A 26,064-nucleotide genomic window follows, 5' to 3' on the forward strand; every position below is an offset into this window, starting at 1 on the left:
TTTCGTGTGCGAACGTGAACAACGATTACCGCTTCCTTTTTATAAAAAAAAAGGATGCTGTGAATTATTCAGCAGGCCCCGCCTGAGAAAGAAGCGCGTTTGCCTTCCGATGGATAATGATTAATAATGACAACTTCCGTTCCTCGCGGAAGTAAATTAGACGAAAAGGAAACTCGAATAAGAAACTCTTAATATTAACAGATTGCGGAGAGAAACTGCCATAAGAACTCGCGTCTTTATATGCAAAAGCATACTAATTATGGTGTTCAGAGATTATGTATCGAGATTAAAATTTCATATTCACCTCGTCCCTGAGGATCTCCAAACTGCTAACGTGATCCTGCAGCGTGGTGTTCCTGAGAGCGCATTTTTCTCTCAGCACCTTCACCTCGAGGAGCAGCTGCTCTTCCTGCTTGGCGCCCTCCCTCAGCTGATCAGCCAGCCTCGTGTTTTGCGCCGTCAATTCCGCAACGAGGACCGCTTGATCGCGTTCCGCTCTCCTCGCCCTCTCATTTTGCTCCTCCAGCTGACTCCTCAGAGTCTCCACGTCAGTCTGCAGCTCCAGAGCTCTCGCTTCACTCTCATCTCTAGCTTCTTCGAGTCTTCTTCGCAGCAGATGCCTTTCTTGCTCCAAACTCTGCAGCGAAAGAACATTCTTAATTAGTTAACAATTACGGGAGTGCAGATTTATTTCTTTCGCAATTTTAAAATTTTGAAAAGTTTTATTCAAATCCGGCACAAATTTTGGCGACTCGTAAGCTAAATAACTTTTACTACAAAAGCGTACATAACGTTGAAAAAGATTATAGCACAAAGTTTCACCGGTTATCCCTTTCACAAAACTGGCGTCTCACATTCTTAAGACTTAGAACATTCCTAATTAGTTAACAATTACGGGAGTGCAGATTTATTTCTTTCGCGATTTTGAAATTTTGAAAAGTTTTATTCAAATCCGGCACAAATTTTGGCGACTCGTAAGCTAAATAACTTTTACTACAAAAGCGTACATAACGTTGAAAAAGATTATAGCACAAAGTTTCACCGGTTGTCCCTTTCACAAAACTGGCGTCTCACATTGCACGCAGACGTCATTCGGTGAACTTAGAAAGAAAAAGAAACCCGTGTGAGTCAGAAACATGAATTATGTTCCAGGGCGTTTATACCCACGTATACGAAATCGAGATGGTGTTGATAGAGTTGAAAATCCAGTGAAAGGAGCTCGCAAATTATTAATATATAATTAAATGCAGTTTGACCACTCAAGTCAACCGTTCCACTTTCCTTTTCTTTAACAAACAAAAGTGTTTTCCAAGATAAATATTCATCGATGTTTTCAATTGCCCAATTGTAAAATAAAATTAAAAAAAAAAAAAAAAATACAATTCCTGTTAAATTCAGAAAGAGCGCAGGAAGGCTGACACATTTGTATTTTCTCGCAGAATAGCTCGCAAAAATTTTCGCCGACAAAGGTGCGAACACGATGCTTCCGTGCATAACAAAGCACACGAGAACTGGTTTCATCGCGAGTATACACGCTGAGTGATGGCCACACACGTGAATCGCTTTGTTCCCACATGCAGTTTCTCAACGTGATGCGCGATAGCGTGCTCTGCAGCCAGTAACAAGATGTAACAGTCGGAAAATGCGTCGGCCCGATTTTAAATGAAGCGTTAGCGTTAATTAACTCCATTTACTAAGTGAGGCAATACTGTTAATTAGTCGCGATACTAAAAGCGATACTAATTACGTTTATGCAATCGTGCTCGCATTACGTAGTATAACACAACTTCCAAAAAAGTTGTTGTATATATAAACACGCAAACCTTACAAAAAAGTTGTTGTGTATTTTACCTAACAAAAAAGTTGTTGTATATTTGAAAATCAACAAATTACCTTTTTAAAAAAAGGTAAAGAAAAGGCGCCAAGTGCACGCAAATCTTCCAAAAAAAAGTTGTTGTATATATAAACCTTTCAAAAAAAGCTGTCGTATATATTATATATTAACCTTCCAAAAAATTTATCTTCCACAAAAAAATGTATATATATTAACAAATAACAAACCTTTCAAAAAAAGTTGTTGTATATATAACCAAATAAAAATTTGCTATATATTCTGCCTATAAAAGAGGTGATATCAGAAAATGACGCCAAGTTTAAATAAAAAACCTTTCAAAAAAAGTTGTATGTATATATTTAAAAAAAAGTTGTATATACCAAATAAAAATTCGCTATATATTCTGTCTATAAAAGAGGTGATATCAGAAAATGACGCCAAGTTTAAATAAAAAACCTTTTAAAAAAACTTGTATGTATATATATTACGAAAAAGGATTATATTTATTATATTTAATTATATTTATTATATTTATTTATTAAAAAATTTTTCAAATTTAATCAAAATAAAAAAATATTACAAAATTTCGCAAAAAACTTGGCGCTGCTGTACTAAACTATTAACTTACATAAGATTTGCATCGCAATACTTTAACATGCTCCTAATCATTCCAACATACTTTAATCTATAGTATATGTGACGTAATACTATAGTTTAGTTTGGAGTATTAGAACGAGTAGGAGCATGTTAGAGCAAGCGATGCAAACAAATTTCGGCTCAAACAGACTAGAAGCGACGTAGCGGCAAGTGGCGATGCTATACGCTAATCAACTTACAATTTTACCGTAAGAACAAGAGTTTAATTGGCTATCGCGTCGCCGTTTGCCGCTCTGGTCAGTTTGAGTCATTATAACACTTAATCATGTAAATTGTAAAATTATTGCTCATTTTCATTCTCTATAATATTTTAAGATGTATTTAACATGTAGTTCAGTACAGCAGCTGCCAAGTTTTTTGCGAAATTTTGTAATATTTTTTTATTTTGATTAAATTTGAAAAATTTTTTAATAAATAAATATAATAAATATAATTAAATATAATAAATATAATCCTTTTTCGTAATATATATACATACAAGTTTTTTTAAAAGGTTTTTTATTTAAACTTGGCGTCATTTTCTGATATCACCTCTTTTATAGACAGAATATATAGCGAATTTTTATTTGGTATATACAACTTTTTTTAAATATATACATACAACTTTTTTTGAAAGGTTTTTTATTTAAACTTGGCGTCATTTTCTGATATCACCTCTTTTATAGGCAGAATATATAGCAAATTTTTATTTGGTTATATATACAACAACTTTTTTTGAAAGGTTTGTTATTTGTTAATATATATACATTTTTTTGTGGAAGATAAATTTTTTGGAAGGTTAATATATAATATATACGACAGCTTTTTTTGAAAGGTTTATATATACAACAACTTTTTTTTGGAAGATTTGCGTGCACTTGGCGCCTTTTCTTTACCTTTTTTTAAAAAGGTAATTTGTTGATTTTCAAATATACAACAACTTTTTTGTTAGGTAAAATACACAACAACTTTTTTGTAAGGTTTGCGTGTTTATATATACAACAACTTTTTTGGAAGGTTTGCGTGTATATTTAGATGTACCTTAAAGTTCATGTTCTCTATTTGTAATATTATAGTTTATTTTTGTGCACGAGTATAATGTAAATGAAAAACTATCTTCCAATGTTTTCACCAAACGAATTAATTTCGGTATAAAATTAATTTTATAAAATGACTTGCTATAATGCACTTACTTTCTCACCACGCGTGGTATTGTTATTCGACGAAGTTTTGCCGGCTGTAGAATTAAATGTCTCCATTTTTCGTGTGTGTTAGAATGCAAAGCTTTTAATACGAGTTTGAATAGTATTCATAAAACTTAATGAAAATTTATTTATATAGATAAAAAAACAATGTTTGTACTTTATAAAATGTAAACTCAATGTAGATAGTAAATAAAAGATGTTTTAATAAATAAATATTATATTGAGATGCATTAATTGGAAATTTTTTTTATTAAAAAAGTTAAATTAATGTTAATGATATTGTAATTGTTCGTATAGTAAAAATTTATTTAGTGTTTTATATGAAATAAGAGAAATAGATTGTTTTAAAATTCCAAAAATCTTTAACTCATTTTTGTATAGTTATTACATTTTTAAATGCCAATAACAAATGCTTAAATTTTCTTTCTATAAAATTTTAATAATTTTCTGCCTGCATTAGTCTGTATTCCAGCGTTACCAATTCTTGGCTTGGGTTACCACGCAACAATCAAAAGACCATGTTCATGTGCTGCGTAAAGCGTTCTGCGCAGCACATAAACATGGTCCCTCGATTGTGTGCGTGGAAACCTAGAACAAAAGTTTGTAACGCTGCTGTACTGATTATAAACATTTTAATCATATGGCAAACCTATTAAAACAACTTCGATATTTTTATCACTTAGGGAGGAGGATTTTTGAAACGCTTGAAAGCGATCATAATCGCTGAGCGGTTGTATCTCTTCGCGCGCTTGCATTCGGCGGCAGGCTGGATTGATACGTGCTTATTCGGACATCTTTAGTAATTAATAACTCAAATAACTATAAAATTTTAATATTTTTCTATGTAACATCTAAAAATTTAAATGAGCAAATAGCCAAACAAACGTAAGCGCGCGCCGCGCGGCTTCTCAGCGCCATCAGCGCACCTAACGTCAGAAACTTGCAGATTCCACCATCTGCACGAAGTACACTTTCTGTCCACTAATTAACTAACTACAGAATACTGAGAGTGTACACTTCTGCACTTTAAGATCGAAAAAAATTTTTTTTATGAAGAATACTATTATTTTTGATATACACTATCTTTATTCGTCTCCACAACACGTTATATATACATTTTACGATCGATACTAATATATAAATGTAATTAATATATACATCAAAACTGCGAGCTGACAGGTCTGAGCGCCGCCATGTTAGAATGACGCTGACCAATAAGACACGAGCGACATACATATCAACGCGACATACATCCTAGCGAGATGATTTTCTAGATTTCTCGACTTTGAATGCATATATTTATTTTTATAAAGCACACAGAGCAAAAACAAGCAGACTTTTCTTATGTAATTTGGGTATGCGCTATCGATTGAGCCTATTGCCAACTCAATCGGCCCAGCCGTTATCGAGATCCGATAATCTCGGCTCGTCTCAACTTTCGGGCTCGCGTAAAGATACACGGTCGGTCTTGCGCTTGCGTTGCGCGCTGCGCGTGAACTTGGCGCGAGACACTACCGTGTCTCTTGATTCTACAAAAGTACTGATGGGAAAATAAATACATTTTTAGCACGGTGGCTTATCTATATTTTAGATGAGGTGGACGTTAACATTCGTTTTCAGTATCATCGAACATATTATAATCGCATTATTGTGTCACGTGATGCTCGAGACAAGTAATTTCTTCCTTGAATGATAATCGAAAATGATAAGATAGAGTATTATTGATAAAGTAAATTGATAAAGTTTTAAAAAACTATGTAAACAAGCTTATCAAAATTTGTATGAATTAATTATGTACTTCGTTTGAGTCCAAATTCAATATTTTCAACATCAAAATACTGTTGCAATTTTTTTCATCCATTATAAATTTTCACATCATCGTTTTTAATTCATTTTAGGAAGATAGCCTTAAATACTTTATTATTCCGTCATTAAGCTGATAGACGCTCTTATTAGACGTCAAACGTCATTCTTGTCTGTCATGCAAAATATGTGACACACACACATGTACGAAAAACAGCGTGCATTCAAGTATACAAGGGATCGTAGGGCGATGTGGTAGTTTTATCGAGCTAGAAGGCACGGCCTTGGTCTCCCATGGTTACTCATCGACCGATCGCCAGCATGCCCGCAGGACTACAGTTCACCGATCCCCAAAGTCCATGAAAGACCAACAAACAACAAACAACACATCGCTTAACATTGTAGAGAGCGTGATGAAAGGGTTTTCAAGAAACTTTCGCCGCGTATGAAGATAATTAAAAATACTTCAACAATTTTCCAAGTGTTCAGCAATAGAACAATTCAGCGTAAATGTTTAAAATCGCCAGTTGCCAATGTTTGTTATCTCGTTCAGACACACACCGTGCTAAATTTCACGTCTCACTAGCAATTGTCTTGATCCTGCACGGAAAGGATGCGTATAAAACATCGTTGCAGAGCCGACATTAGTAAAGACAGAGTTGCATGTTATGTAATGCGTATGGAAAAAACGATATTTATGCATTTATGTGTTATATTTTTTCGTAAAGTAATGTCAAACATAAAAAGTAAAAGAATGTTCAGCCTTTGCGATTAAATTGTTGCATAAGACTGAGTCATCAAATGGATTTAATTGGCACGTGTTCTTCCGCGTGTATAAAGAAGCTGCGCCCCCAGCTCGATGTTATGAATCATGAATCTTCGACATCCCGTTCTCCGAGCAACGACGCCGCTCCAATTGCGGCGGTTGCGCGCCGACACATAGCCGTGTAGCACAAATACGCCGCCAGCCAGAAATACCGGTGCTCGGGGAAAATACGCGCGTTGAAGTCTCTTGGACGCGACCGCGATGAGTCACATTCGAAATTGACATTTTTTTTTTTTTCGTGAACTTGTGAACATTGCCTTTATCGAGGCGCGTGATTTGTGCGAGGAAACTTGTTAAGCCGCGAAGTGGCCGTGGAACATGTTTGGAAGACTTTATTTAGACCGTGCTGTAGATCCCGCTACTCAATTAGAATTTTAGAGCACTGATATAGAGCGCAAAAGTTAGCACGAAACTTCTGACGGATTGCAAGGGCTTAAATATAGACAACGGGTTCACAATCCGTGTCCTTGTCTGCTTAAGCCTGAACATACGATCGCGATTTGCTAACGCTATCGAACGTACGCTATCCGTGTATTTGTTGCCAGCGCGATACGCGCAATGCGTCACAGTTCCGTGACCGTCGACGCGGTGCCAGCGGTCGGCGGGATCGGTAGCATCTATAATTTATAGAATACAATAAGCTGCACGCGAACGCGCGCATTCGCAAGCAATTGCAGACGATTGCGTCTTGCTATCGATGATCCTAGAGTCGTGACTCACGACTGCTGTCTAATTTTCGATCCTCCGCTCATCCTGCTCTTGCGACACACCGAACATTGGCGTCAGCATCGACGATAGAGATGACGACATTTTGAGAAATGAAAAAAAAAAGATGAATTACAACGCTTGCCGTTAATCGTCTACAGATCACTGGAGGAGTCGTGAAACTCGCGACTGGCACGAACACATTAATGTTTTCGATTTAGTATGTCCTGTCACGACGAAGCTTCGTGCCTTTCGTGCCCACGCGCCATAAGTAGAATCTAGGTAGCAGATTCTACGATGTTAAACTTCAATTTAAAAAAAAAGAGACATTTTAATTTACCGTTAAACGCTTGGAAAGAGCACAAATTTTCCGGCTTCTTATTTGTATTAAATTTTCCATAAATTATGTGTAGCATATATTTGTATTTTTTTCAAACTTACAACTTTTAGTGCGCAGCAATGTGATAATTTTCACACATTTATATATGTATTCTTTTAATGACTTTTCCATCTCAAAAAGAAATTGTAAAAATTGTAAAATCTAAATGTTTCAGAATGAAGCAAACGAATTAAAAATGCAAGCAATTTCTATCGAAGTTTGCCGTCTCTAAATATTCTGAAATTCTCTTATTTGCCGTCGTAGTCACGCGATTAAAGCGAAACCGAGAATATTTTGTTGCAAAATGCGCCAATGTTCGAGTCGCGACCAATCTAATTACACGGTAGAAGTGAGACCTCCATGGCGCAAATGTTTGCCAACGTCCAACTTGATAGACATCCCCGTCATTCTCTACGTCATTAAATCGCTGTCTTTGAAAGGGAAAAGATCAAACCAATATCCTTGAGACTAGCATAAATAAAGTTAAGCACTAATGAAATACGTTCTACTAACGTCAAATAAAGCCAATCGATGCTTTATTTATTTATAATTATTTGTATCTAAATTTATTACAATTTCTACTTAAAAATCCAACGATCAAATTAATCAAATTGCTAGCAATTAATACATTTTATATGCACAACTAAATTTTTTTTCAAAGAGTCGATTTATTATTCCAATCAATAATCATTACAATTGTGAAAGAAAAGAAATTTCGCTATTAATCGCGAATTAATTACTATTACGCCTTTGTAGCGTTGCAATTGGTCGGTTGGACGCACAAGAATTATTGCGTCGCACCTCGTTCACTTTCCCTCGAAGAAAACGATAATGCCGAGCGCGCGCAATCGGACGGAGCAGCAAGGAAGGCGAAGGGAGGCCTGTAATCGCGAGGCAATGGCCTGTGACGAGTCCGGCGGTGATCGTGAAGTAGCGCAACGGGGTCCATTCGTTACGTCGTAGAACGGAACATATTTAGTAAAAAGAACAATAGAATAGATTGCCTCTCACCGTAAAAAAACTTTCAAATGTGAACAACTCGCGTCACGAGAAAATTCTGTATAAGAGTAGAAAATTGGAATTATTTCATCTCAGAACAAAAAAATGGAATGTATTAACGTATCATGAATTACAAATTAAAAAAAAGGATAAAATAATAACGATATAATAATAATAAATTCTTTAACGCAAATCTCTTTTTAGCAAAACGTTCACTTTTTATTATTATTATATTTATTTTGAAAAATAAAATAAATAAGTAAAATTTCTCTTTTACAACTATAAATCATTTGTAATGTTTTATAACACTAGAAATCACCTCCAAGGCACTTTGCCAATTTTGGTTTCGTCGCAGTTTTCTCCAATTCAAATGAGATCATCGATCAACAGCAACGGAATATGTGTCAAGTGTGCATTAAAGCATATAGTAAAGTGGCGACTGGGGGTGGATGAATCCGCGAATGAGAGTGAAGAAACCCACGACAATTGCGCAGAGTTAAACCTTGCGTAATTTCCCGCGCGGCGCGTTTATCGGCCGCAACGAAACGCGATTCCGAAGGAGCGAGCTAGTTGGATCGGTGCGCCTAGCTAATCGATCCCATTATCGCGCGCGTGGGAGAAAACTTCTGTCGGTTGCACTCTTTGTACGAGGAAGCGGCTATTACTGAGAGAATTTATTATTCATGGCTTTGATCGCGAGAAAGAGCTGAAAGGCCCATAATTATTCACGAGGAATGCGGCGGACAATGAGGCGCGCACACGAGGATTCCTACTCGCGCTAGATTACTAGCCTAATTATCTAATTAAGCGTCCCATTTTGTTTTGAATGAAGCCCGCAAAATATGAATCAGCTCATGATTCATTCAAATAAAAGGTATTATTATCAAAAAATAATAATTAATACTTTTACTTCATTATCGTCGGCTTAAAATATTTTCAAGTGTAATATTATTTTTTTCTTTCAGCATCTTGCGAAAAAGAAAATTAATGTTTTATTGGGCCTTGAAGTGCTTATATAATCTTTCGAAATGTGCAATATAATTTTTAGCGCCACATTTCATAGTAACAAAATTAATGTGTATATAAATTTCAATTGCAATTATTCAGATATCCACTATTTATCCTTTATTTTTTAGTGACAAACAGATTAAGAATTGTTTATTATTTTCTTTGTTAAGTAATACTTTAATAAATTTAGTGCATGTACCGTTTTCTTTATAAAATAAAAGATATGTATATGATAAATGTGTTGTCAACTTATTTCCTCGAAATAGAATAATATTAATTTCCAGTTATTTTGCGAGATTAAATATTCCACACGGTGCCATGCACACGTACAGAATAATTTACATCAGTATGAATTTAATTCCGATTTGTTGAAAATCCCGTTCGGTTCAAAATAGTTCTACTGGAAACATTTGCGGAATATTATCCAGTGTTTGGCGAACCGTAATAGTCTCGCACAAGTCGGATATTGTGCAATTTTTCCAACAAGTGAACGAAAAGTTGCTATAGATTAAGTAGCGATTCTTACGACACTCTCATTAATAACAAATACACTGTATTCGGCTGATAAAAAGCCACGGTGACGGAAATAGCGAGCTGCAATCATCTCGTTGCAGCGAATCGTGAAGCTGGTTTACCTCTGAATTTTTATTTGCGCTAACCGCAATTAACGTGCAGCTTGATGATACGCGATAATTAGAATAATTGAAAGAGAGAGAGAGAGAGAGAGAGAGAGAGAGAGAGAATCAGACATAGTACATTCAGAAATGTTCTACCGGCGTAACACTGATGTAAGAACGAAGAAAGAAAGAATAACGAAAGCTATAGCAGCGATTATTTAGCTCCATCTTACGACTCGGCAATTTTCGATAATTACGTAATTGGCGATACGTTCATTATGAGGGTTCTCAACAACAGTCCAGTCCAGTTAACAAACTCTGGTTAATGATTCCCTCTCCATTTCTAGATCATAGCGTAACTGCAATACAGCTGCAGCAAGAGAATGCAGTTAGATACAGTTAGCGATGCGATCGACTGCAAATGCAGAATCTAATAGAATGTCTCTACATTAGTGGTCTATAAATAACCGACACTATCAATTTAGATAGTAATTAATGAATTAAAAAAAAATGCAATAATGAATATTTCTATTAGATTATGTACATTGAAAAGTGAGATAAAAAACATTCATTTATTACACGCAGGATCTATTAAATATTAGCCAATTAACGCGCGTAATAAATAATTCTAGTAAAAAGAGCTAAAAATATAACAATTGCGACATTAAGTACATAACTACGCAAGTATACATTAATTAATTGTATAAATGCGACAGATAATTATTATCTACGTAAAGATATTACGACTGAATTACGCAAGCGCTACGGATATATATATATAGTATTAATTAATTTAACAGATCCTTCTATAAGTAAGTGTGTGTTTATTATCACAAGTTTACAAACTACGTGTGTGACTCATCGACAATGAAATCGCCGAGTTGACCAACAAAATTCACACTGCTTACACTTTCGTAAGCCTTTCAAGGCTGCATCGCTTTTAAAATCGTCAGAAACTTTGTATATTCAATGATAAGTTTTATCTTATCAAGTCGATTCATACAAATCACAAACATATGTTCAATAGCGGAAAATTTTTTTAAAATAAGAGATAAGAATAATATACAATTAGAAATGTGAAAACATTTGTTGTGAAAAATATTAATTACAAATAAAAAATTAAATAATTTTCACCGTGAAGAAAAATATGTCACAAAGAAGCATGCAAAATTGCAAAATAATTTTGAAGTAAACGCATCCTTTTCGAGCGTTTTCAGATTGCGTCCTTATTTTTATAATCCTTTCACCGAATTGGCTAGCAGAACAAATGACAGCGAATCATTTTATGGCGGTAGTAAAATATGAAATTCTTGGTCAAGAACAACCCAGTTTAGTTAAATAGGTTAATAGCGGTTGTTACTGCTGAGATCGACAATCGCAAATGCAATGCCGGCAATAAAATAACACGGTTCCGCGGTGTCTGATTTTAGTATTTACGAGGCAATATTTATTTATCGAAACGATAGCCGACGCTTTGATAATATGACATTGCATATCATCTGAAAAAAGAGATTCGATGTAAATTGAATATTCAATTGCTCGCATTATTCGACAACGGCGCGAATAAATTCGCCGCGAAATCGGATTAGGAATAATATTTAAACTACATTCTATGTTAACGAAGTATGCAGCCGGAATAATAGAATGTTACAGACGATGCACGCCGTATAATTTACGAACCATGCATTGTTGAGGAACACATATGCATTTTTCTCATCGCGCGGCTTACTTTCCGCGCGCGCGAATTCTCATTGCGTCTGGTCGCAAGTAACACTATTTAAAAGCGGGAGACTGCGACAAAATCAGGTTAGTCGAGCAGCAGATACGTGAAGGAGATAAAATGAAGAAAATTTCCTAACTTCTTCCGCTATTTGTTTCAATCGTAGACGAAAATATTAAGCCGCCCTATCTTAAGCGGTAAACCGCACGTTGCGGTTGGCAAATAAGACTTATATATCATATATCACGTGATACTCGATGGTTATATAAACCAGATGCTAACTTTCTGGAAAAAAGGACATTGTTTATCAAAAAACATCAATGCACCTCAATAATTCTTTGTCACATTTGGCTTTACAAAATATTCGTCTGTAACATTTGAGACACAAATTTTCTTAAATAAATGGTTCTCTCTTTTACTGTAATATTATTTTCATTTTTTTATCACCTCATTAGTATATGCAAAGTTTTACTTGACAGAAAGGCTTGTTTAAATATATACTGATTTGTTTAATGAACATTGTATTTTTCCATGTATTTTTTCAAATTAACGGTAATTTAATATTTCAACCGCTCTGTATTGCAATATAATTAAGTATTAAATAATATTCCTATTAAGATTCCTTTAGTTCTTTTTAAAAAATGGTCATGTACTCAGTTTTCTAAATCTCAGAAAAATGTTCTGTTTTATTTTTGACGAAACAGACAGATTCTGGTTGAATCCACCAGAATTCCTATTAATGCAACAAGATTCTGGTAGATTCAACCAGAATCTGATTTGGTTAGCTCGCAATCAAACAGATTATTGAATCTACCAGATTCTGGTTCTATCTATGAGAATCTATCAGAATCTTGTTGCATTAATAGGAATTCTGGTAGATTCAACCAGATTCTGGTTCTATCTATGAGAATCTATCAGAATCTTGTTGCATTAATAGGAATTCTGGTAGATTCAACCAGATTCTGGTTCTATCTATGAGAATCTATCAGAATCTTGTTGCATTAATAGGAATTCTGGTAGATTTAACCAGAAACTGTTTGTTTCGTCGAAAATCGAACAGACAGTTTGTTAAATTAAAAGGAACATTTTTCTCAGTGCAGTAATAATAAACCGTTTTATGTACCTCTTCCGTTTTCTAAGTGTATTCTTTATTTCCGTTTCTTTCAGAGTATAATAGAATAATCTACATTTGTATTAAACGTCAACAAAATGAAATCTGTAATAAGCTAAAGACACCTCACACGACTTTTTACACAAAAAGGACCACGCGACGAGTTCTTACAACTAGTTGAAATAAATTAAAAAGTAAAAGCTAGATTTTAAAGTGGAGATATTATTTTTCATTTGTTTAATGCACTTCCTTGGGAGTTTTCAATATATTCCGTATATATTAGGTAATTTTATAATCATATAATTGTTTCATCATTAAAACAATTGCTACATTTCCCAGTCGCTCCTTTAGTATTTATAATTGAAAGATAATGCACTCGGTGTTGTGGGAGCACGTGCATGTGAGTGGGAGCTCCGTTACTCCGGCGGAGACACATTGCGATTCCGCGCACGAGATGCAATTAAATCCGCGAGAACAATGAGAGGATCGCCCGCAGTTCCTGATTATAACAGCCGTGGATTTCTAATTGGCTTTTTTTTCATTCATTCTTTGCACGACAAAGTGTGGTTGAAGTATCTCGTGAATCACGAAGTCAACCCCTTCCAGTGCGTTTAACCGCGCACGTCACCCCGCCCTTCTCGTGTTTCGCGCCGATACACGAAGGAGCCGATAACAATCGCCTCGGATTCCGATCGCGTTTAACGGTACGAAATAAAGTGCGCCAGCGCTCTTGCAGCGTTACGGCGCTTTTGTATCGAGTGAGGAAAAACGACTCTGATGGAGGCGTAACAATCGCTCTAATCCGCAGATTAACGGTACCCAAGTGTTAACCTTTTGATTACAGACTTGGGCGTGTGACCGCATATTATGCACCTATCCTGAATCGATAGTGATTTGCATGAAAACCGGCGCTATTCGAATAACTTCAACCGAGTCAATCGCGCCGGCGTTTTATTTACAATCGCAGAAAGGGAAACGGGAAATTGCAGATTATCTTCACATCTAACCGAGAAGCAATATCCCCGTCTCGGAATTTCAACTTTCTAAGAACGGTAATTACTAGCATTCAAAACAATCTTCTTTCCCCGGAGGGTGTCTAAACGCACGAGTAGCCACCGTCATTTGGAAACAATTGCGAAACCTCAATGCGTCGCGCAGCGTGTGTGCAGCTAAAACACCGTCGGACGCGACACTCTCGGTGAAACCGGAAAAAATTACTGTTTACGGCGACTGAAGTTCCTTTATTACGAGAATCTCTCATTAACCCCTTTAGACGCATCGCGTCGTGGCTTCGCAACGGACCGTAATTTCAATTGCATTTCCGTTAAACGCGATAGCATTTCCATCAAATTCGAGATTAACTTTAATTATTTTCGTAGTTCTTTTTTCTGTAAAATTTTTTTTCTTTAATAAAAAATCATACACTTAAATGTTACAAAGGCGAGAAATAATCTATTCAACTTCATTATTATTAATATTAATACCGACGCGACCCAATTTATTCCGCCTTTCTAAAGCCTACTTAAAAAAAAAAAGAAGTAAAGCAAGATAAGTATAATAAATTTTCCCTATTGTGTTGTCGCAAATAACACGTGGAAAAAGCGGCCTCGACGAGCAACCGTACGAAACAATTGCAACACAGCTGACGACTTTGTAAACGCGACTATTGTGCGGTCGAGAGACGAAATAAGAGCGCCGGGAAAGAGTAAAGAGGGTAGAACGTTCTTCCAAGGGTTCCGACCTAACGGTCTACTTTTTCCGTGGACTTCCGGCCCCCATCGCGCCAGTCCCGTTCGTCGCCTTCCAACGCTGACCTCTTCTTGCGCATTTCTGCAATTAGCCCTGCGTGGCTGCGTGACTATTATCGCGCAGTAATACAGACCGCGATGTTTGCTTTACGGCCTGAAACCCGGCCTGAAGATCGAACTAGGTCAGGGTGCTTCGTAAACAATCCACAAAACTTTAATGGTAACGGTTTTAGAGCAGATTCTTTTTTCAGGGTTGATTTGTAAGAGCTGAGAATTTCATTGTTTCTCAAAAAAAAAATCAACGGACCTCAAAACATTCTCATCCGATGAAATTTTGCATACGATATGTTGATGAAGAAATCATTTCTTTAAGATCTGTGTCTTAAATGTCAAACTAATATTTTGTAAAACAATGTCACGGATCTAAAATTATTTCGTTGGAATACGTTGATTCTTTAAATGTGGTTGCAATTTTCTACTGATTTTTTAAGAAGACGTTTATTGTCTTTTTTTTTTATTACTGACGGCTCAGCAACGAGCCGCTAGATGCAAAAACTGGCAACATTCTGTTTCTGAGGAGTGATCATAGTTATAAAATAAAAATTATTTAATAGAAAAAAAAATTAAATGTGTTTTTATTTAAACCATGATCGTCTTTTAAACACAGCGTCGCACGCTTGTGTGCATCTGGTGGCTTGTTTCGAAGACGCCAATTGTAAGACTTCGAAAATTGAAAAAATTGCAGCTAATAGCTACTTCTGATTTGCAACAATAAAGAACTTTCATTTCGTTTGGGATGGCGATGCTACAATATCATATCACTCACATACGGTCGATTTCCGTGCGCCGCGAGGAAAAAGAACAGAAGGGAAGGATATCATTTCCGGACGCACAAAGAGAAATTCTCAAACTTCGTGACCGAACGAATTTCCTTTTCGTAGGCACTCGTGCGAGACACGAAAGGCCTGAACGGAAATATCCGTGCCCGGGTAACGACTCGAGAGCGCTAATCCGACCATGAGTGGGATTACAGAAAAAGAGACTTTTCCTCGCGGCGGAAAGACGCGAAGGAAAAGTTACGCCTCCCTCGGGGCGTTGCGTCAAATATTTTAGAGGGAAGGCCCATAATCGGCTAATCGCGATCCTCACGAGCGTTTTTCTTCGCGACGCTGACGTTTGACTTATTACAGCATACTTCAGCAAGCCCCGCGGTCGCGAATGTAAGTAGAATGGGGCAAACGTGACTTATTTACATCACATTCCGTTTCTCTTGAAACCATTGCCGGAACTATTGTGTGTTCTTTCGTTGCATAACAAATTTTGTCTTTATCCATTAAAAACGATGGATCACAGAGAATTATCTCATCCGTACGATATTATATAATATTATATATGTTACATTACCAATAATTTCATTTACGATTCGCAGGTTATCGTAATGTTTTACTCCAGATTTACGTAAAATTTATGTAAACTCATTGCGTTACTTTGCGTTACAAACGCGACTCTCAAAAATAAATAAAATTTTAGAAACCCAATTAAAGAAACATTTTTTCTATTTATTAAACCCGCTGTAAATCATTTATAATTTACAACAGATTTTGAGATGAAAATATGTGTTTATAAGTTTATACGTATCATAGAAAACATTTGAAGAATTAGAATACACAGCATATATCAAATATGTATCATTAATTATATTTTGTATATATGTATTCTAATTTTTTAAATCTTTTCTATATTATACGGCACATAAAATTGCGAATAAAATTCTTTTTCGAATTCTGTCGAGGAAAATTGTACAAGTAATTTTAAGAAACAAAAATATTGCCGTGGAGCATTTAAGAAATATCACGCTGCAACAAATCCATTGTCTGTAAATATTCGCTTACACTCTAAAACTGTTGAATTCTGCTAACATCACAATACTAATCTTTCTCTTCTCTCCCAAATTCAAGTGCGATACATCGACCGTAATAGTCTCACGCATCTCACGCTTAATTAGCACGCGCATCTCGAGGTTAATGGGTGATCTTAATTTTTATCGCGAGTTGAGATTCCCAGAACCGACGATGCTGGAAGGTGCGAAGCGTGGAATCTCAGCGGCTTTCTCGCCAAAGAGGCTCAGCATCAACGCGTTGCATGTGAAGGATCCGTTTTTTTATTGTTAACATTAATTCATTAGAGCCGTGCTAAGCCGAGCAGTTCGCTTTCAAACAATCAATTATACAACCAGCGGGTATCATCCAGCGGCCAGATTTGGTTCGGTGTTTCGTTACGACTCGCGGCCCATTTCTTCTTTCGCTATTATATTTAGCAAAAGCACGCGCGTAAGTGCACGTCGGAATGAAAGTGGAACTTGTTGAAAGCGCGTGCTTCTGTTCCTTTTTTGAACGACCGCTCCAAGCATGAGCGTCTTGGTGTTTTCTCGTTAGACGTTAGACGCGATGACCGCGTACGATCCGCAGGCTGTCAGCGTGTTATTAATGCGATCATAAATTAGTGGGTAAGAAAGCGGCGTAATACACGAAATCTCCATTTAAAGGGATATGAATTGAACAAAATCTTCAGTGAAAATTTAACAGAAGATTATTAATCTTCTAATTCAATTTTTGCCGGATAAATAAGAACAATTAGCAGTAATTACGATTTAACATGTCAAAATTTTAATGCGCTTTAAAATAAAAAATTCTTGTGCATATTAATTTTTATTGTATAATATATATCAAGTGTTATTAAGTTTTAACCGCACACGGAAAAAAAAGATATTCTTATTTTTAAAATATCTTTATTTTTAACATGAAAATCTTGAAATGAGATTATATTGCTTTAAACGAAGAAAACTGGCTTGAATAAAGTCATTTTATATAGTTCAACCAAGAAAAAAATATTCTTATTATTTAAGAATAATTTTCTTGAATGGAAAAGAAAAAATGTTGGATAGAAAATAACATATTTTTCAAATAAAAGATTATAATTTTCTTAGAGTAAAATTAAATATTGTATTCTTCAAGTGATTATTATAAAATGGAAATAAGACTATAGTATTGTTAAAATTTAAGATTATTAAATTTTCGGAAGATTATAAATTGTTGCGTATATACGAAACAATGAACGCGTTAATTTGAGTATATAAGCTTGATTTGACACTACTTTTTTTCCGTGCAGGTATAAAACTGAAAGCATGTTAAATTTGGAATCTTTTATGTTTATCAATGATTTGAAAAGCACGTCACCGTTGCATGCTACTCGATATTTCCGCATTTCGTGAAGAACTTATTAATTATACGTGCTCATAAATTACCGTTCGACATAACTGATAGCGCGTGATGAGTCAGAATATCTAAGAGTTCGAGGAAACGATCGTTTCGTTGACGATTCGCGACGCTTTCGACCGATCCGGTTGTATAAGGGACCGCAATTATTCCACATGTGAGCGTGGCAAACTTAATTAAAGATGAAACCGGAAACGTCGGGTTGTCCCGCCTCTAACGCTCTGTCTGGAACGTGCTATCGCCTTCACGCTTAATATTTTACATACGCAACGAGCACGCGAGCATTCAAATGGCGATCGTGTAAACACATTTGTACATATATGCAGGCGTCACAGATAACAACGTGACGTCAAGCAAGTGTACCCGCATAATAAATTCATGACGCAGGCATCACTCAGCATTATCGAGCGGCAATTAAATAATTGTAAGTATTGTTTGAAAGAACAACAAAACGATTGTTCAGAAAATAAAAAATTACAATGGACAATAGACGCGAAATTTAAATTTATTATCGCTAATTTAAAAAAGCTCGCAATTGTTAGAAATTCAAAGTTTTTTTTTTAACTTCCATTTATTTGATAGTAAACATGCGTGAAAACGCGCGAAATGTACTTGCAAGAAGACAGAATTAATTCCGGAAATAAGCCGGAAGTCGTGTACTGTTATTTGGAAGAAAGTAACTACATTCTTGGATGCACAGATGCATGCTGGCGACGCTATTACGAACTGTGATTTGATTCTGTTTTACTTTCCTGACAACTGTGTTGTTTATCAATTTTCTGTCTTTACATTTTATTATTCAGTTATTGAAGTCAAAGTAATGTACTTTTGCTTATGTTTCTTATTATTTTGTTATTGTTGCCACGTGCCGCGCTGTACATACGGCATTGTAACGCGCTTTGCTGTGGCTAATGAATAATTGCTCAGATCCAAAGGATACGCGTAGGCGTGGCCCTTCTTCAACAGAGGTCAAAAATAAGGCGACAAGCAGAACGCGGAAAGATAGGGGAACGTGGGTAGGCAGACGCAGGCAGAGCGTAGTGCCGGGCATTGTCTCTTGAAGCCTGAGGCCGTTCTTCGTTCTTGCCTAAGTGGCTTGTTTCCACGCTTTCGTGGCTTTCCGTGGTCGTCGGCAGGGATCGCGTTGTCCATGTACGAAATCCGAGAGTTGGCGCATATAGCGGTCGCGAGCAACAGCGAAGCTCGACCGCAAACGCTATTATTATTATCTTAAGATCCAATTGCATCAACAGTTTGAATTAAATACTGCTGGCTTGGCGATTCGTTGTCCTGGTCGAGTTTCAAACTTGTAATACAAACAAAGTGGAAAGATCAACGTTGGCAATAACCGGTTGCTGTAACCTGCCACTAATTCTGTAGAAACTTATGAGAAAAGTATGATAATAGAAAGAATAACAATGCTTGACGCGAATATGGAAATAAATGCGCAGATTTGAGATTTCTTTCGAGCTCGCAGGGATTCAACGAAGCACATCGCGTGCTCTCCTGTTCGTCGAAAATTAGCGAAATACGGTTTATTGCCTGGCAGACAAGTGCCTACGAATCGCAATTTTGATGCATCGCATCGTCGTGAAGAAAAAAAGCACATTTGAAATTCAGACTCGTACATCGTGGCCCAATTCCGGCGAAACCCGGAGAAAAATGTACATTTCTATCAGTGACTTTCATTGTATTTTTTTTCTTTCTTTCAAATTCTTTGCAAAGGAGAGAATTGCAGCGACAGGAAAACGTACAATACCAATACTTAGTATTAAATGAACAGCCTGGCATTCGAAGCGGACGCGAGTAATCCTAGCCGTTTCGCTTGGCCGTCTCGAGGGCTCACGAACGCTGTCGTGTCTCTTGAAAAGGCGCAAAGGAGAAAAGGAAACGAAATCATTAAGGAAACTATATACGAAATAAAATATGACCAAATTATAAAATTGAGAGAAATTGAGATTTCAGTGAAGACTAGTACGCGGAAGAAAGTAGAAAAAAGTATTATATAAAAAAAAGGATCCTTTTTTTCGAGCAATTAACTTTTAATAAGATCTAGACCACAAGATATTGATGCGTGTAACACACAAAATTTTGAAACATTTATAAATTAATTAAGAAATTAATTCATTCATTGAGAAATTATATTAGCATTTAAAAATATTTTTTTTTAACAAGCGAATAATGTACGATTTTTTTTTCATCGTAGCTTTCTTTTTCGTTACAGCTAAATTTTCATATTACGTTTCCTATGAATCTTACGCGCTTTTTCCTTTGGCGAATGAAAATGACAGCTGAAAGCGCAGATTACATTTTCAAGCTTTCCGGTTCCGTGTTATCGACTTATGTAATCGCGAGCGCTGCGTGTTCGTATGCATCGCCGGAGCAAATTTTCCGTAGCAAGCCGGCATAATGTTGGAAAGCGACTGTGCCCGTTAGACACGAAGGTGAAAATTTCCGGCCAATGGCATTAGAACTTACGACTACAATAATTGTCCATCGTATTTTTCTACTTGCGCTTACACTAGTGTTAAAAAAAAAAAAAAAAACGTGCAAGAATTTTCGTTTCGATCTTCATTTAACGCGTCAACACTGTTGTTCGCAGATAGCACATAACTGACAGCGGTACAGCTGGTGTTTCATTGCTATTAATGACGCGGTTGATGCTTTCAATGATCGATTAATAGCAAAATGTATTTCATTTAATATGATGACACATGCGACATTTTTCATTATTAAAAGTTTCTCGCGATAGAATTCTGCGTAGATAAAATGGGCGATATTTTTAAATGATCAATAATATTGAAAAATATATCTTATCCCAAGATGTTATCTTTGTATACTTATCGAATCAGATAAAACACGGTGCTGGAATAAGCGCGCTCATCTAAACGGCTCGCGTCGCTCTTAATCACTGCGGACACAGACGCTCTCAAACCGGTGATGTTTATCTATTTTGTTAGTGACTCATTTCACCTTCGTTTATTTCGTAATAAAACCAGCAGCAATGTAATAAAATATAAAATCGAAGAAAAGAGGATTAACGTTTGTGAAAGTGGAGCGCCAATTGCAAACGCGTAGTTACAGCGCTGCTGCATACGTGTAATCGTGGATATAGCGTGTCTATCACATTGTGTGCATATGAAACAAAGCAGGCTTGGCTAAGTTTTTCATTAAGACTATTTCCTACAATCATTTTTTTAAAGAATAATATCGCAAGCATGTTGCAAGTGATGAAAGTAAAATTTACCTTATTAAATCACAAAGTCCGCGTCTAATTATTTTTCGTCTAATTATATAAACGTTGAGCAAAGAGAATTACGTAAACGTTATCTCATTGCCAGAGCGCGGGGATAATAAATTACTCATATATTTCATTACTCAAACAAAAATGCTAAATTATTCCCATCTATTTTCTTTTGCGTCCTGCTTTTGCAAACGTGTGGATTTTAAATACGAACAAATAATTTTATTTCGTATTTATTTGTGTTCGAGAAATTGAAAAATAGATATAGTTTTACCTCTGCATCAATTTTAAGCGTGAACTATTATTTTCGTAAATCGGTTACGAGCTGATGCGTAAAGTGCGTAAACTGTTAAATGAAATCTGTACTCACCTCTAATTTAGTAGAATACTCTTCGGCTAAAGTCTCGGCTTGCTTTGTTAGCTCCTGATTCCTCTCGAGCAGAGCTTTGCCGAGTTCAGCGGCAAGAACGAGGTCCCTCTCACGTTGCTTCAGCAGCTCGGCAGGGTCCTGCACAACGTCCTCGTGATCCAGCGAGTGACGCCTCGTCTGGAGATCCGATATCATGTCCTCCAGAGCGTATGGCTCCGTTTGACTATCTTTCTTCGGCAGCATCGCGGAGTACAGTTGTTCCTCTCGCGACAACACGGCGAATGTTACTTCTTCACCGATTCGCAGATCAAACTCGCGATATTCGATCGATATGAAGCTTGGCGTCAGGTGAACACTCCAACACACGTCAGACGCATTCGACACGGACACGGCATAATAACGCTAGTGATGTCGTCACGATCGGCTCTCACTCGCGGTCAAACGATCGTGCGTGGGTAGCGTCGAATTATCGGGCGCCATTGATTAGCTGAAATCAATTAATTCCAGATTTTTATTCTTATTGCGTTTGGCATACGAAGTGTCGAAAAGACGGCGGTAGATACACGCATGTAAAGTTAAATAAATTGAATCTGATGAAGTTGGAGAGAGAGAATTGAGCTTAACTTTATATTTCTTATTGTCATTTTTAATAAATATATATTTTTTAATAATAAAAAATGTATTATATAAATAAAATATTATATTATATTGGAATTTTTTAATATTATTTTCTGCTTCCAATCTGTTGTTGCAAATTTTGTATGTTTTCTCTTTATAAAATTTGAAATGTAACTGGAAAATTATATACGACGAAGAAACAATTCTCCAAACGAGCACGTATTCGCAGGTTATCACGCTAATGATAAGAAAGCATAAAGATAAAATACACACATCGTGTCTGCTGTATGCAAAACAATAAAATATCTTTGCGTGGCGATCGAATGCTCATGCAAATCACTGAAAAGGGCTTTATCCGATCGTAAATAAATCTTTTATCTACATTACTAATAAGTATTTTCCCACCTACAGAAATTGCAATCTTCCTCTTATTTCAGGAATTCTATTTTAGAAATTTATATAAATTATCAGTTGTGTTTGTTTATTGATTAGTAGAAAAACAAATTTGAATTGCCATATTCTTTAATCAAATGAAGAAATATAAATCAGTAAGCAAATATTTATATAAAATAGCACCTATGCGTTTTAATTTTTTTTCTAACCTTAATTTATTTATTGGAAATTATTCACCTTAAATAAATGTAATGATTACTTAATAATTATAATGAGATAAATACATTATATGCATTTGTTTTTATCATTTCCCTTTCCTCAGAATCGATTCTATTATCAACGAAAAAAAAAACCTTGAGAAACATCGGCAGAAAAACTTTACAACCTATTTTGCCCGAGGACCGCGCGACCCAAAAGCCGCCGGGCCTTGAAGTCTTGCAAAATAGCAAGAAGCACGCGATCAAAGTTACATGAATAACGCATAACGCACTCACCTATCAGCCTACGGAATCATGCAAATCGCAGATCGTCGACTTTTTTGCGGATTTCTTGTCTCGAGAAACGCTCGACCGCTACCGGAAATGATCCGCTGCTCTGACATTGCACTCGATACATTCGTAAACACACGTGTTTATAGAGGTTGATTGCTCCATCATTATTAGCGACATCATTTACCGATGACAACAACGAGGACGATGCCAGCGGCGACGACGCTCTCATAGTGCGCTCACTCGTTCGACGCGAGTGCAACGTACCGTTGCACCGATGCACTTCTCCTCGAGGATATCGATCGCGGAAGTTTGCCGCGTTATCGATCCACCAGCGCTATCACCTCGCCTTTCTTACGCCTCACGCTGCCTCGCGCACTGCAATTCGCCGTCACACATTTCCGAGTTGAGTAAAGTGTCGGTTATTACGAACGCGGTTTTTGCAAACTGTCTCGCCGTTCGTCGATCGTTCCTCTTTGAAGCAAGCCCAATAAAATGGAAAGTTCGCTGAATTGCGACACAACGGCGCTCTATTCACTGATTCGCCACAAACATCCGGCTATGTTCACGTGGATTTAATCCCGCGGAGAGGATCACCGAAGATCGATGATTCTTGCGCGCCGCACTGTCGAGTCGGGAATGAACCGCATGAATTACGACGCAAAGATACTTCGCAGCCCTCCATTTATCCGCATGGATACCGTCCGCGTTCACTTTAACTTTGCCATAGAAAGAATCGTGAAAGAGATCAATGATTCTTAGATTGCAATGTTCGCTTCAGAATAACAAAGTATGTGCCTTCTATATTGAGACCAAGTTACTGATCTTCTCGATGTGTCTCTCATTTGTTCGCAATGAGCGTCTAGCTGCTGCTGCAAGAAAAATTAAGGAATTTTTTTAGTCGTCATCGTTGTTTTTCGTTAATCGAGATAACCAATCAGCGTCGCTGAAAAGCGACAACAATAAATTTCGATATATGCGAGTAATCGACTTTACATGCCTTTTTTAAAAGTAGGGATTTTCGCATATCTGTCTACATTATCGATTCTCAACTTTGACACACTTCAGGTATTAATATTTCAGGCGCGGAACTTTGATATTCCTACGAACGACTCGCTAAACATGCAATATGTTATCTTCACACATCTGAATAACAAATCATCGATAATAGTTTTGCGTTTATTTTACGAATAATCGGTGATCACGTTTTATGTGGAAATAAATCGTAAATCGTATACGTCAACGTCACGTATAGTGCATTCAGTTTCGATTTCAAAACGAGTTTCGCTGCGAGCTAGGCGAAATCTGTGATGTCGAGTTTTAATTCGCAGACGAAGAAAGGTGAGGGGTTAAGCGCAGGTGGATTTAATCACGCGCGTGAAAATCGACGTTTGTAAATTGATTCGCGTAAATGCGAGATTGCTTCCGTGAGGCAATAAAATCCGCAAAGCGAACTGCGTCGCGTTATCCTTGAATGACAATAAAGCGATTCCGAGAGACCCGACGATGGTCACGGACGGCACGTGCGACAATTCATGCTTATCGATTTGGACGTCAGCTTAGTGCTCGGTTCTCTACGTACCCTCAACCCTTACCATCGCGGATAAATCCAATAAAGAGGATAAATCCTGACCGCCCATGCGCTGATCGCTAATTCGATCGACGACTACAAAATAACGCGAGCACGTTCCCGATCTGACGTAATGATATCCTTTCCTCGTGATCACCCTTCAATGGCTTTCAATTAGCGAACAGATGTGCATCTTTCTTTGTCTGACTCATTTTACAAAAAAATGTCTTTAGAATTTGTTTAGATCGATGAATATTTCGTCCAATAAATTCTACATTCGATCAAATTTGCGCTCCGTTTGCTTTTTGATAAATATTTTACAGCTCTATCTGCATAGCATTATCGTATTTTTTACATTAAATTTGAAAACCGCGTGAACTTGTTTGGTTACTTGATGGGATAAATATTTATGACGCGATAAAAACTGCTACCCTAAAATTGAAAAAAATAAACACTACTCACACAGACGCACGCCTACACATTCCACCTCTTGCAAATTCACTGTAAAACGCGCGCGCGCGCGCGCGCAATCACAAGGATGTGGAAGAGCGATCGCAAAAGTTTCGTACACCAACTCGCGAGGATCTACCTGTTTGCCGTGGCGCAGCCGGCCAGGTAGTGAGTCATGCTCTAGCCGTGAGTGAAAAATAAATATTACGGAATCGTACAGCATACTCCACGAGAGCTACCAGCGCGCCTTCTCCCACTACGTTACCGTACAGTTGAAAGTAATTCGTTCGGCACAAAGCACCCGCCTGCTCGCTCTTTGTGTCAGTTCGAATAAACACGAGCGAATTTGCAATAATAATGCTGCATTTTGCCTTTATTTCAAAAAATTCAATTCGAAAAGAAATGTAAAATGTAAGATTGTAAATGTAAAATGTAAGAAACGAGTTGGTTAGGTTATTTCAACTTAAATCTTCATTCTGTGCTACAACGTCGAATTAAATGAACTTTCATTTTTTGAACCAGAGAGATAGCGTATCATATTATGTCGAATAAAATTAAATTAAAAGCGTAGATTGTTCTACTGATACGAATGTGATTTTTCTACAGATACGAATACTTACTATTTTTGCAAGATAAAATATTGTGCAACGACTCCGATTAATCCAATCTTCTGATTCAATTCTAGTTAAACTGGAACTGCAATGACCATTGCAGCACTTATCGCATTATCACTGCGATCTTATCACAATTATATCTTCATTCATGCCGCACACTCGCAAAAATTGCCGTTGCTGTATCGATCGAAGCGACCACTCGAGCGACTATCGAAATTGCTGTTGAACTCCGAACAACGCAGCACCGACTCGCGACTGATTCCGATGGCGGAATTTTGCGCGGCTAATGTACACACTATTGTAATAGTAATGGAGTTACGTACAAGAGACACTGCACGGCCAACGTTGGTCGGAACCTGAAAGGTTCCGCGCGTTCGTTACTCGCGCTGTGGACAGAACCAATCGACCTGACGACCTTCCCCTCCGGAGGTGAACTAACGTCTCCCCCGTC

At 36.9% G+C, this 26,064-nt stretch overlaps 1 protein-coding gene across 7 annotated transcripts in view; it reads right to left on the minus strand.

Annotated features, from left to right (window-relative positions):
• LOC105670169 (bicaudal D-related protein homolog) overlaps window positions 1-26,023 on the minus strand; it is a 30,501-nt gene extending 4,478 nt beyond the window's left edge. The window contains exons 1-4 of one of the 7 annotated variants that reach the window (XM_012363530.2): window positions 25,620-26,023; window positions 22,986-23,848; window positions 21,481-21,967; window positions 305-637 (exon numbers count right to left, since the gene is read on the minus strand). In XM_012363530.2, the coding sequence (XP_012218953.1) occupies window positions 305-637; window positions 21,481-21,723 (576 nt within the window). In that variant the 5' untranslated portion in view covers window positions 21,724-21,967; window positions 22,986-23,848; window positions 25,620-26,023. Of the gene's footprint in view, window positions 1-304; window positions 638-21,480; window positions 21,968-22,985; window positions 23,852-25,011; window positions 25,176-25,619 lie in introns of those variants that run through there. The other 6 variants (XM_012363528.2, XM_012363531.2, XM_012363529.2 and 3 more) reach the window with 6 other exon arrangements.
• Window positions 26,024-26,064: the final 41 nt, after the last annotated feature.

Source organism: Linepithema humile, chromosome 1 (genome assembly GCF_040581485.1).
Source record: "Linepithema humile isolate Giens D197 chromosome 1, Lhum_UNIL_v1.0, whole genome shotgun sequence".
Taxonomy (NCBI): Eukaryota; Metazoa; Arthropoda; class Insecta; order Hymenoptera; family Formicidae; genus Linepithema; species Linepithema humile.